Below are 13,362 nucleotides of genomic sequence, written 5' to 3'. Positions count from 1 at the left end.
TCTCTTCCCACACACTGGGTAGCAGTCCTGCCTCCTATTACCTCTGATGGCGGTCCTGGGAAAGACTTTCTTGCTGGTGACCTTCCGGGTCCCTCCTCTGGGTCCTTGCCCGTGGCTCCTTTTATCTTCCCAGTCCAGCTCCCATTGCTCCTGTTACCAGCTGGCTGCAGCTTTAAAAAGGCACGGCTAACAAGCTGCTTGGGTCCTGCCGCCATTTCTGGTTTCGCCACGGCTCCGGCTACCGGTAAGGGATTTTCTGTTTTTTTCTGTCTCCCTTCGTCTTCCCCGGCATGTTCCTGACCCCAGGGTTCCCCCTGGCTCCCTGTGGTCTATCCCTTGATTCCTCCCCGTGACACACATGCAGAGTTCCACTGATATGCTGGTGATTGCAGAGATCTTGCTGGCATTCAGGATCACAGTGAGGGGCGATGGTAACACCCTTTTTGACTGTGTGGCACAAAGGTTATGGCATCTCTTCACTTAAAATGTGTTAGACATCCAAAGGATTATGGCTGCACACCTATTGCAGTGATCCTGGATCTGCCCATGGATGAGCCCTTATAGTTCCTAATCTCAAGCTTTCTTCTCCAACCAGGAGGGCAGTCAGCTGAGCTGAGTGCCAAATACTTCTAGTTACTGGAGAAACTTCAAGGAAGTATAACTTGGGTACACCCAAGGGTATGTCTCATCCGCAGACAGAAGGGATGTGGGGTCAGGTGGTGATGCTGTGAGAGGGATCTGGTCATCTCTGTACCAGTTCCCTGTATTCTCTAAATAGCTAGGCCAGAACAAGATGATTTAATTAGTTATTTAAAGATTTATTAACGTACATACATACATATAAAACCTTCACCGATAATAACTATGTACAATACAACTTTACAGACAATGCTATATTCAATAATCAGAGGGAACAGTACCACCACCAGTGGCCTCAAACCCAGCACAGAGCAATGGTGAGTCCTAAAAGAAATAAGCAAAAGCAAATGCCAACAGTTCATACCCACCACAAGTGAGCAGATGGATCCTAGAACAGATAAGTGCAGGTAAATACAACAATATCACAAAATAAATACCAGGTAACTATTTACAAATTATAAAACCCAGTAATCAGAAATCATTAAATAAGAGATGTATACATATACTCGTGCTCATAAAATAGTGAGATCATAACCACCCAAATATAACAAAAAAAAAGATGCAGACCGACAAAATGTAAGGTGCTCTTACATCCCTTCAGAGTGCCAGTGAGAAATGAAATACCTGGATTTCCCCATTATTTGATAGGAGCCCTTGCTGCTATTTGTCGGGGAGAGGTACAAGATCCCAGGTCCTTCTGCCTGTTGTAGGTTGCATCAGGATCAATGTTCCCTCTAAGGTGTAGCAGTCCATGAGCATGCTGCTTCAGTCCATTCCCAAATGGTTCTGCCTGTCCCTTCTGGCGCACACCACTTCAGTCCATCCGGCAGTATAACACAGTATAACAACAAAAGATGATACTATAGCTTTTTGTTTAGGGTGGGTCTGAGTGCAATGAATATAAAGATGATCCTTTACAGAGGCTGCAGGGAAGATATTGGCCTTCCTAGAATTATAGAAAAAGCAACACTATTTGGTGTATGGTAGAATCATGCCCACTTTAACCAAACTAGTGCCCAAACTGGATACAATTTAGCCAAGTTGGTGCATTTCTCTACAGATGCATCTGTTCACCCCGCTTCAGCTATTATCTTCAAATCTGCTATCTTAAATTCATCATCTATGCAATAAGTCTGGGTTGGCCACCCTGGGCTGATATTGAGCAACTATTGCTGGTAACTGTATCTGGTGTATGTGTGGATGAAATGGCTGTTTTGTGTATGTGTATGACTGTGTGTAATGATGTGTATGATAAATTGCGTGTACTTGTATGAATGGTGTGCCCAAACCTCTATGTCTGACTATTGTGATCAATAAATGTGGCACCTTGCCTTCACCTCCTTTATAAAGTCTCACTCATGATTTGAGCAATTGCCAATTTGAGTAACAGAAGTTTTTCCAGACCGGCAGACTGCAATCTCGAACCAGGCCCGAAGGTTTTCTTTTTTTTTTGGTCTCTCACATGGAGCAGGGACAGGGCAAAGCCCCTCCCAACTATTACCTGATTGGTGGATGGGCTCCATCAATCACAAAGAGTATTCTCTGAGCCCAGACATGACAGGGTGTATTGGTAAGTCTGCCACAGAAGATAATGGTTCAAATGTTCCCCACTGCCACTGCTAACAGTAACTCACAAGGCTTGGATCTTGGTGTAGCCCAGGAAAGTCGGGTATATACTCCCCTTCTCCAGTTGAAGGGGACTGTTAGCTGGCAGGTGTGCTGTGAGGGAACTGCAGACCACTCAGTTTCCCTCTGTCCCTATAGAACTAGGCCAGGACAGTCAGGGGACTTAACTGTATACAAATTTATTTACATTAACTTATCACTAGGAAAAGAAGCATGGATATAAACATATGTACCGTGTGTGTGTGTGTGTGTGTGTGTGTGTGTGTGTGTGTGTGTGTGTGTATGAAAGCTAAACAAATAACATAAATGATACGCTCTGGGTAAATGCGTGTGTGTGTGTGTGTGTGTGTGTGTGTATGAAAGCTAAACAAATAACATAAATGATACGCTCTGGGTAAATGCCATAAAACCTTATACCAGTGCTCCGGATACAGGTAAATATCTGATCTGAAACAGATAAACCCCAAAATAAACATAGATAGCCAACAGATAAACTCTAGATAAGTATGGTTGAACAATAAATAAGCCACAAATAAATACAAATAAACAACAGGTGAAACAATAGCAACAGGGGGTCCCAGCAGAGCCTTAGAACTCTACTTATCTACTTATTTACAAACATATAAGGCATGGCATCATACCACTTATGGTGCAAGAACCCCAAAGATAAAATTAATCCCAAGGGGAAACCCCAATGCCCTTGGGGTTTCCCCAAGCCCTACAAGGAAGCTGGTGACTTTAGGGGGGCCCTCCCAGTGGGATCTCCACTTTCAGGAGCCCTTAACTAACCAGGGGGAAACTCCCCCTCCCCTGCAGGAATCCTCTTTTCCTTGCAACCCACAGCTCCCAGACCTGCAGGGTGGCCCTTGTCCTCTGGATGCTGTGTGGTGCACCAAAAGCCTAGCTGCTGGAGCTATCCACCATGCCCTGTTGATGGAAGTCTTCAGAGTGCTTCTGGGCTACTGCTTTGCCCTGCTGAGCAGCTGTCCTTAGATCTTCTAAGCCCCACTCTTCTCTGTCCCGGATGTGTTCCCCCCATGATGCATATGCAGCTCCTTTTGTCTGCTCCAGGGCTCTGCCCCTGAAGTCTTCCAGACCTGAGTGTTGCAGTCTTCAGTAAGGTCCAGGGGAGGAGAGCTTCTCTCCCCTTTCCCTAAGGAAAGGGGCATGACTTCACTCCCCTTGCTGATTGGCAGAAGGGCTCCACCAATCAAAACAAGATTTCAAGCCTAGGACTGAACCCAAGCTCTGAAAGTCATGCCTCCTACATTGGGAAGGGAAGTGCAAGTCTCTTCTGAAGAACCAGAAGCTGTAGTACACTGACATGCTTCTTTCTATGAAGAGGTTGTTTCGTGGCAACAAATAACCACAGTGGAAAAGCCTGCATGACACGCAGAGCTGGTTGGAAATTGGTGGATGTGTCTACTCAGAGCTCAAATTTTCCATCAAAATAGGTTTCAGTGGAAGGATTTAGCCAGTGTGATTACAGGATAAAAAAAGTCTTCAAGTGCCACTATGGCTACTTGAAAAAACTTGGTACAGTTCTGGTCTTGGCACATAGGTGTGTTTTTTCTCCCATGACAAGAGCTGTGGTTGTCTAGAGGGACAGAGGGTAATTGCTGTTGCAGTTTTTGTGCCCAAGTGGGCACTATTGTCTTTCTACAGGTTTTGGTACCAATGTGTGGTTTGTAATTCTATTTCCTGCTCTTGCAAAATAAATTCATCCAAATGTGTACCTGCTGGTATTAAATCAGAAGGGGAGAGCAGCCCTAGGTGCTGACTCGGAGGGAAGGTGGAAAAAGAACAGCTGCCCCTGCAGCTACACAACCATGCTGAAGGCACCTGCAGCCAGAAGTCCTTGCTGTCACCATGTGTCATAGCTGCCTTGGGTGCCCAGCTTACCTCTTTGGCAATGGGCTTAGGTTTCCTCCAATTACTAATTCTTGAACAAACGACAATTCTTGTTTCCCAGCTGCAGTTAGTTTCCACTGAGAATAGAGGAACTACCTCCCATGGTGAAAACCTGAAAATACCAAGAGTTAAAACGCTCTATCTTGACATATCATTGATCCCAATAACTATGTTAAACCTGCAGTTGACTGCAAGGATGAATGCTTGTTTTATCCTTTTTTAAGCCCTTTATGAAATAGTAGGGTGTTTAGCTGTGGAGTCTGCCACCAAGAGGACACGACCATACATGCACACAAGCAGGGAAGGAGAGGTACAATTGGATTCTAGAACCTTGATCAGCATTGTCATGTGATGATTTCAGTTGTGAAATTTGTGCTTAGAAAACAAATGCTCCTTAAAGCTCCAGGAAGTTTGGATCCACAGTTTGGGGTGAAATACACTTAAAAAAGAAAAAAAAAGAAAGCATTAAAAAAATTAAAATATGTCAAGGTGACTTACTATAATAAAATACCCATTCTTGTAATAACAAACAATATTGTTAGGAGGGGCCTAAAAGCATAGGTAGATATGAATATAGAGGGAGAGTTGGATGCTAATAAAAATTACGCAGAGATGTACAAATGCATGCAAATATTTATGAATTACTTTTCACTTGATAGCTCTGAAGTGTGGTTTAACTCTGTATTCATGGAAGAGGCTTATTTTGAAGTCATTTTCCTAACTATGTTCCTCCTCAAAGCATCTTTCACATCCTGGTTCCTGAGGCTGTAGATGAAGGGATTCAACATGGGGATGACAAGGGTATAAAACACAGACAAGACCTTGCTCAGATGTGGGGAAGACAGAGAACCTGGCTGGGCATACATAAAGGAAACCGTCCCAAAAAACAAAGTCACAGCCACCATGTGGGAGGAGCAGGTGGATAAGGTCTTGAGTCTGCCCTTGGCAGAGTGAATCCTGAGAATAGCATAGATGATGTAGGCATAGGAGATGAGGATGATTCCTGAGGTGATCACTATAATGAGGCCAGATACCAGAAACATTACCAGTTCATTGATGTAAATATTGGTACATGATAGACTTAGCAAGGGGGGAAAGTCACAGAAGAAATGGTTGATCTCTTTCGGCCCACAGTAGCTAATTGAAAAGGTGAAGCTAGTTTGCACAATAGAATTGGTGCCACCACAGATATAGGAGATCACGATGAGCTGAACACAGACCCTTTTGGACATGGTGGCTGGATAGAGGAGTGGGTTGCAGATGGCTACGTATCGATCGTATGCCATTGCTGCCAGGATATAGGCTTCTGTGGTGACAAAGACAGCAAAAAAGAAGAACTGAGCAGCACATCCATAGTAGGAAACGGTTTTTGTGCCTTGTAGGAAGGTGGCCATGGCTTTGGGAGCAATGGTTGAGGAGTAGCAGAGGTCTAAGAGAGAGAGGTTTATGAGGAAGAAATACATAGGGGTGTGAAGGCGAGGGTCGATTCGAATGATGAGAACCATGATAGTGTTCCCTAGCACAGTGGCCGTGTAAATCAGAAGGAACACCACAAAGGGCAGCACCTGAATCCCAGGTCCACTCCCGAATCCCAGCAGGATGAATTCTGTAACGGCTGTGTGGTTGTTCTCCCCCATAGACGTCACCATAGCTCATCTCTCCCTTGGGGGATAAAAAATAGGTTAAAGATGGAGGACTCTGCATAATGTCCCTTTGCTATGACTGACAGAACCTTTCACAAGTTACTTAAACCTTGACTTCAATACATCAACAGGAAGTCTATTGAAATTCTACTATGAAACTATACCTCCATATCATTTCTGCATATGATAACAATTGTTAGAAGAGCCTTTGGCAGAATATTAGCAAAATCTTCCAGTTTCTCTTGTCATTCTCAGGTCTCCTTTTGGAACGATGTGTTACTCAGCCTTGTTATTTTGGGTTGAATACGACTCCCAGTCTATACATGCATATACTGCAAATTGAGTGTCTAAAACACAGGGATTTTTGTGCTCCAAACAATGACTTTTCACTGAACTAGACCAGATTTCTCTCTATGGATGCAAAGATAAACAGATACTGAATCCTATCATTAGAGTATCCCATAATTATCACTGTATGCTTTCCCTGTATTCTATACTTTCATCAGCGGAATCTGACCTCCATCGAAATGAAACCTGTGGAGGTTGGAACCAAGAGAATCTGGAACATATCCGGGGTGCCTACCTGTATCTTTAGATACCTACGTGGTTAAAATATGTCCCCCAAACTCCTCTGGTGTTGTCTGAAAACACCAACCTCATGTAAGCAGAAGGGAAAGGACTGGGTTCTTGATAAAGACTGTCCCATTCAGCTCACCTTCCTATCTTCCTTTCTTACATTGCACAATATGTCTAGAAGTTTTGTTTTGGGAGCTCCAGCAATTGTTTTAACAGAATATAGAGTTTATAATGAAATAAACATTTTTACATACATTGCTGACTTTCCAAACCTCTGGAAATAGATACATATGCCAATCCATGCATAAAACTTAAACAGCAAAGAAAAAAACAAACTTAATGAAGTACATGGTACTTAGGAAAAACGATTGTTTTGTTTTCAATATTATAAGGTGTTTGGCTGAACAATTTAACTTTTGAATAAAAAATAAGAGGTTTCATTTAAAAAATAGGACTGGCTCTATTACCAGAATATAAAAATAGCCATCTTAAGTCAGCATACACCCACCCACAAAAAGTCTCTTTGCATGGGAACAAGAAGTTGAATGTAAAATATTCTGTATTTTGTCATCTTTTTTACATCCACAACTCTATCAATAAGACATTAAATGCTACCTAATCCCTTCACTTTCCTAGCGACTGGTACCTGAAAAGTAGAAGTAGAATGAAGTTTTTTGTCTGGTTTTACCTCTTTCTCATGCACAACACTATCCATGACATACTGAAAAGCCTCCCAACACCTTCACATCCCTATCTTGAAAGAAAGACATACCCCAGCATCATTCAACTCAGTCTCTTTCAGAGTCTTTGGCAACAGCCTCCTGTGCTGTTGTATGTGAAGGTTGGCACCTTTCACTGCCCCCACAATCCAAGGATTTGAGTAGGAAATTTGCTTTAATTCTGCTAACTGACCTGGGATCTTTACTGCCCTCGAGTCCTTTCTGCCAAGCTCAAGTGCTGGGACTGTTCTAGCAGTTATATTGAGGGGAATGGCATTGAATCTGGCCAAACTGCAGAAGTTGTGCAAACGGAGGTGGCTGGTGCTTCCCTTCCTAGCAAAGGGCCTTGAGGTCTCCAGAGGAAAGGTGCTATGAGAATTCATGACTGCAGGGAGGCTCTCCCTAGTGACAGAGATGTGTTTTCAGTCCCAGCCCTGTGGATTTGTACTGGAGAGACCTAGAGAGGCACTAAATAGAAGCCCTTGAATGAGTGCAATGAAAAATTATCTCATTCACATGAACGGCCGTCAGACCAAGCTGGCATCAAGGTCGAGGGATATTATTCCCTATTCTCTGCTCTTGCTCTGTCTTCTTATGTGCCTGTGTCTCAGGCCCTGCCTGACCCTGAGGCCGTGAGCCTTTTGGGACCTGGGCTGGAGAAGGATGTGGGGCGCACAGTGTATGTGCAGAGCAGAACAGCATTGTCCTGCAGTGGGCTCTGGGCCATTCTTCATCGTGTCCTGGAAGTAAATGAACCAGATCCATATACAGCCATGTTTCTTGTTTGGGGTTTCTCTTGTTTTACTCCCTTTTGTTAGTCCCATTTCCAAGCTCCAAACCCTCAGGGCCTGGCATGGGAGCAGGAGGCCCTGTTATTGTGCTGCTCCCTTCTCTATGTCATTCTCTCACCATTCACCCTTTTACACACACTCATACATAAAGGCTATGTGGAGTTCATTCACTTACGTCAAGCAGTATACAAAATGGAGTTTTGAAGTTGCTTACAGGACAAGACTAACATGGTTATATTTCACAATTATTACACTCTGTGTTAACATCAGTGACATTAGTTCAGTTCATGCTACAGAGGGAAGAGAGAAAGCAAAGAGAGAAGGAAGGAAGAGGGAAGAGAAAATGGAGGGAAGAGAGAGAGAGAGAGAGAGAGGCATGGGGAGAAGCAGGAGCCTGGGGAGGGAGCGCAGGTAGGCTGGCCTATTCAGGCTGTTGGGAAGGTGGCAGCCGGAGGGGAGAGTGGAGGGGAGTGGGGGCTGCCTCAGAGCTCTGCAGACTTGGGCCACAGCTGGGCCCCCACAGCTCTGTGGGATGGGGCACAACTGGCCTGCCTGTGAGAGGATGCTGTCTGGCAGGGGCAAGACGCTGGGTTTGGGGGGCTCCCAGCTCAGCCTCTGTGCACATTGGGCACAGCATGAGTTGGGTGGAGTTCCTGAGGGTGCAACACGGGCCCCTTTCTAGTACCAACCTGTGCCAAGCGGTGCAGGGAAGCGGCATGTGGCTCAGCTGCTGCTTCTCTTCGCTGGTGCCGACTCCGCCGGGCCCGTCCTGACCCAAGCAGAACACAGCAAAGCTGGCCCGGCTGCTGCTTCCCCGTGTGCCACTCAGGACGGGCTGGGCCAAGCCTGGAGGGCACCGGTGAGGAGAAGCCATGGCTGAGCTGGTGCCACTTGGGATAGGCTGGCAGAGGTAAGGGAAGGCATGGCTGAGCTGTGTGCCTCTCCGGCCCGGCCGGACTGGTCCTGAGTGGCACTCTGTGCCGCCGACTGAACCTCCTCTTCTCCTTGCCAGTGTCGACCTGGCCGGGTCTGTCCTGTCCCATCCCATCCTGAGCGGCACGCAGCAAAGCTGGCCCAGATGTTGCTTCATCGTGTGCTGCTAGGGGTGAGATGGGCCGAGCTGAGTTGGCACCAGTGAGGAGAAGCAGCTGAGTGGCGCCTGCCCCCACCCGTCCCCATGCTGCTCCCCATTGCCCCCCCACTGCAGCCACTTCCATCTGCTCCCCCCCCCACTTCTAGCCTGGCTCCAGAAGCACCACGGGGCTCCTGGCCACTGGGCTGTTGCAGCGGTTTCCCCTCCTCCTCCATCCGATCTTACCTTACCTTCCACCCAGATTGTGGGGGGTGGTGGACCACTGCAGGGTCACGAGGCCAGAAGCCACAGAGGCTTGTGGTTTGGGGCTGAAGGTGGGAGCAGGGAGGGAGTAGGGTCTAGGGGCAGGGTGGAGCCAGGTTCACCTTGCTGCTCAGCCACAGGCTCCTGCTGGGTTCTGCTGCTGCATCTTTGACAGGCAGAGAGGGGCACATAAAAATGAATTTTCCAAAATTTATAGAGGCCCCGCAGGCTGGATACAATGGGCTGGCATGCTGGATCTGTCCCATGGGCCATATTTTCCCACCCCTGCTGTAGACCATATCAAGAAACACCTTGAGAGGGCGGACACCTTCACGTCATCTGGCCCAGGCAGTTTACACCCCAGGGTACTTAAGGAGCTGGCAGGCATCATAGCTCAGCGCCTGACATGGATCTTCGAGAACTCGTGGTGCTCAGGTGATGTGCCTGAAGAGTGGAAGAAGGCCCATGTGGTGCCTATCTTCAAGAAAGGGAGGAAAGTAGATCTGGGGAACTACAGGCCTATTGGTCTGACCTCTATTCCAGGGAAGATCTTGGAAAAACATCAAAGAGGCCATTCTAGACAAACTGGCTGATGGCAACATCCTGAGGGATAGCCAGCACAGGCTTGTTGTGTGTAGATCTTGCCTGACCAATCTCATTTCCTTCTATGACCAAATGACATATCACCTGGACAAGGGAGAAGAAATTGATGTTCTATATCTTGACTTTAAAAAAGCCTTTCATCTGGTGTGCCATGATCTCATCATGGAAAAATTAGCCAGCTGTGGCCTTGGCCACATCACAATGCAATGGCTGGGGAATTGGCTCTGAGTATGGACCCAGAGAGTGGTAATCAAGGAAAGTAAATGATTGTGGTGCACTGTGACCAGTGGGGTCCCCCAAGGCTCTGTACATGGGCCCAGACTCTTTAACATCTTTATTAATGATTTAGACATTGGTGTGAGAAGCAGACTGGCCAAGTTTTGTCAATGACACTATATTTTGGGGTAAAGTATGCACACCTGAGGATAGGCTGGTGATCCAGGCCAATCTCGACAGGCAGAGAAAATGGGTGGACGAAAACCTGGTGGCATTCAATACTGAAACATGCCAGGCACTCCATCTTGGGGTGGGAAAAACCCATAACATGCTTATAGGCTTGGCAGTGCTACGTTTGCTAGCACCACAGCTGAAAGGGACTTGGGGGTCATGATTGATCACAAAACGAATATGAGCCACCAATGCATGTCAGATAGTAAAGTGAGCAAAACTCTGGTTTGCATCCATGGATGCTTCTCAAGCAAATCCCAGGTTGTCATCCTCACACTGTGCTCAGCCTTGGTGAGTACTGCATCCAATTCTGGGCGCCACAATTTAAAAAGGAATTGGAGAAGCTTGAGAGAGTCCAGAGGAGAGCCACACACATGATCAGAGGGCAGGAGAACAGGCCCTGTGATGAGAGGCTGAGAGCCATGGGACTCTTCAGCCTGGGAATGGTCAGGCTCAGGGGGACCTGGTGGCTGCCTATAAGTTTATCAGGGGTGCTCACCAGGATCTGGGGGAACACCTGTTCACCAGAGCACCCCAAGGGATGATGAGGTCAAACGGTCACGAACTCTTCCAAGACTGTTTCAGGCTGGACATAAGGAAAAACTTCTTTACTGTCCGAGCCCCCAAGTCCTGGAAAAGACTCCCTCCAGAGATAGGGCAAGCACCTACACTGACTCTTTTAAAAAGCATTTGGATGTCTATCTTGCTGGGATCCTTTGACCCTAGCTGACTACCTGCCCCTCGGGCAGGGGACTAGTCTCAATGATCCTCTGAGGTCCCTTCCAGCCCTATCATCTCTGAAATCTATGAGAGAGTTGACTCATATCCAGCTAATTGTCTACTCTAACCCCCAGATCCTTTTTTGAAGAGCTGATGCTTAGCTGGTTAGTCCCCAGCCTGTACATGGGGTTGTTCTGTCCTCAGTGCCGAACTCTGCACTTGTCCTTGCTGAACCTCATGAGATGTCTTTTGGCACAGTCCTCCAATTGGTCTAGGTTACTTTAAATCCTAGCCCTACCCTTCAGCACATTTACTACTCCCCTCAGCTTGGTGTCATGCATGAATTTGCCGGCGGTGCATTCTATGTCATGTTCCAGATCATTAATGAAGACATTGAACAAAACTGGTCCCAGGACTGACCCCTGGGGCACTTCACTTGATGCCAGTCGCCAACAGGACCCTGAGGCATTGATCACTACCCATTGAGACTGACAATCCAGCCAGCTTTCAATCCATCTGATAGTTCATTCATCCAACCCATACTTTTTTAGCTAGTTTGGAAGAATGCTGTTGGAGACTGTATCAAAAGCCTTGCTGAAGTTAAGGTATATCACATCCACTCTTTTTCTTGAATCCACAGAGCCAGTCATCTTATCATGGAAAGCTATCAGGCTGGTCAGTCATGACCTGTGTTTGGTGAATTCATACTGGCTATTTCTAAACAGCTTCTTCTCCTCCCCATGCTTGAAAATTGATTCCTTGAGGACCTGCTCCATGATTTCTTCAGGGGCTGAGGTGACTCACTGGTCTGGAGTTCCCTAGATTCCTCCTGCCCTTTCTTAGAGATGGGCACTATAATTACCCTTTTCTATACTTACAGAACCCCTACCCAATCATCTGGAGTTTTCAAAGATAATGGCAATGGTTTTTAAATCACATATGCCAATGCCTACAGGACCTTTGGGTGCATTGCATCTGGCCTCATGGACTTGTAAACATCCAGCTATTCTAAATAGTCTCTAACCTGTTCTTTCACCACTGTTGGTTCTCACCTCCTCCCTGCTCTTTGCAGTCCAGTGCAGTAGTCTGGGAGCTGACCTTGCCTGTGATGGCTGAGGTAGAAAAGGGCATTGAGTACTTCAGCTTTTTCCTCATCTGTCTCTAGGTTGCCTCCCCCATTCAGTAAGGGACCCACACTTGGCCTGATCTTCCTCTTTTTGCTGACATGCTTATAAAACCCTTCTTGTTACTCTTCATGTCCTTTGCTAGCTGCACCTCTGTGAGGGCTTCCTCCCTTCCCCAGGGAAATTGAGTAGCTCACAGGTCGCGCACCAAGGCAAACAACAGGTATAACTTTTATTGGAAGATAATCAAAGCAAATTTCATTAAATCAATGCAAAACACAAGCTTTAAGTTCACAAGTGCATTGGGCTGGAGGAAAGGCACTCCCCACCCTACCCCTGTGCTATTACTTGATGGGTGTTGGGAACCCCACCCTGCATCAAGGGTGGCGAGACTACCTCCTTTATCAGGTCCTCAGCCTTGTCCTCCCCGAAGTAGTTCCACTGAAGGCTTTGTTCTTATGACCTTTATACCTTTTCTGCCTCCTATCCCCATGGGATCCTCCAATCACGCAGAAACTTCTAGCCTTATCACCTTTTATGGGTTAGAGCAAGCCTCATCACATGCTGCAAAGCAGGGTCACTCTAGGCCTTGCCGCAGTTCCCCTTTCCAGAGCCGTTATTTCGGGTACTTTTCCGGGGCCATTAGTTACTCAAAAGCAGTTCCCTTTTCTTATTTGCATCCAATCAGCAGATGCATTAGGTCATTATCCCGTGGCCTCCAGTTCCTGTGAAGCTGACCCCCACTTTGGGGTGTCAGTTTGGCCTCCTCCCAGAAGCCTTTTCGGGACAGGCCTCACAAACTCCAAGTGCACTTTGGCCTTCCTGATTTCATCCCCTTATACATATATCATATGTTAGTTTTGTATATAGGTTATTCTCTGTAGCATTGTATACACCGAGACAGAGGTGCTAGAATATATGGCACTTTGCTTTTTTTAAAAAATACCACTTTTGGAAGGAATAGAAAGCAAATCCCAATGCCATGCTACTTCTTTCTATGAAGTTTGCCTGTATATCACCAGCATTAGGTTGACGATACTGATTGGATGCTGATTTTTGGAACTATTGTATGAAAGACAGGTTGTTTCTTTGTAGAAAACTTAGGGACAGATGTTCTTCTATCTCTCAGGCTCCTTAATGTGATCTTCGTCCACACTACTTAAGTCTTTGAGTCCCTTTAGTCTCTCCCCATTCATTGCCCCAGGTTCAGGTGGTAGGCCTGGTTTC

The 13,362-nt window shown here is 46.4% G+C and overlaps 1 protein-coding gene across 1 annotated transcript; it reads right to left on the bottom strand.

The window, feature by feature from the left end:
• Positions 1 to 4,874: 4,874 nt before the first annotated feature.
• LOC149862731 (olfactory receptor OR9H1-like) lies at positions 4,875 to 5,825 on the bottom strand. The gene has a single exon (XM_090052981.1). The coding sequence runs from the start codon at positions 5,823 to 5,825 to the stop codon at positions 4,875 to 4,877; it is 951 nt and encodes a 316-aa protein (XP_089909107.1).
• Positions 5,826 to 13,362: the final 7,537 nt, after the last annotated feature.

This window comes from Crocodylus siamensis, chromosome 6 (genome assembly GCF_052110815.1).
Source record: "Crocodylus siamensis isolate JL-2025a chromosome 6, ASM5211081v1, whole genome shotgun sequence".
Taxonomy (NCBI): Eukaryota; Metazoa; Chordata; order Crocodylia; family Crocodylidae; genus Crocodylus; species Crocodylus siamensis.
This window is presented reverse-complemented; position numbering and strand designations above follow the sequence as displayed.

Excerpts from the sequence above, each read along its gene's own strand:
- LOC149862731 (XM_090052981.1), bottom strand. The coding sequence starts at position 5,825 with ATGGTGACGTCTATGGGGGAGAACAACCACACAGCCGTTACAGAATTC.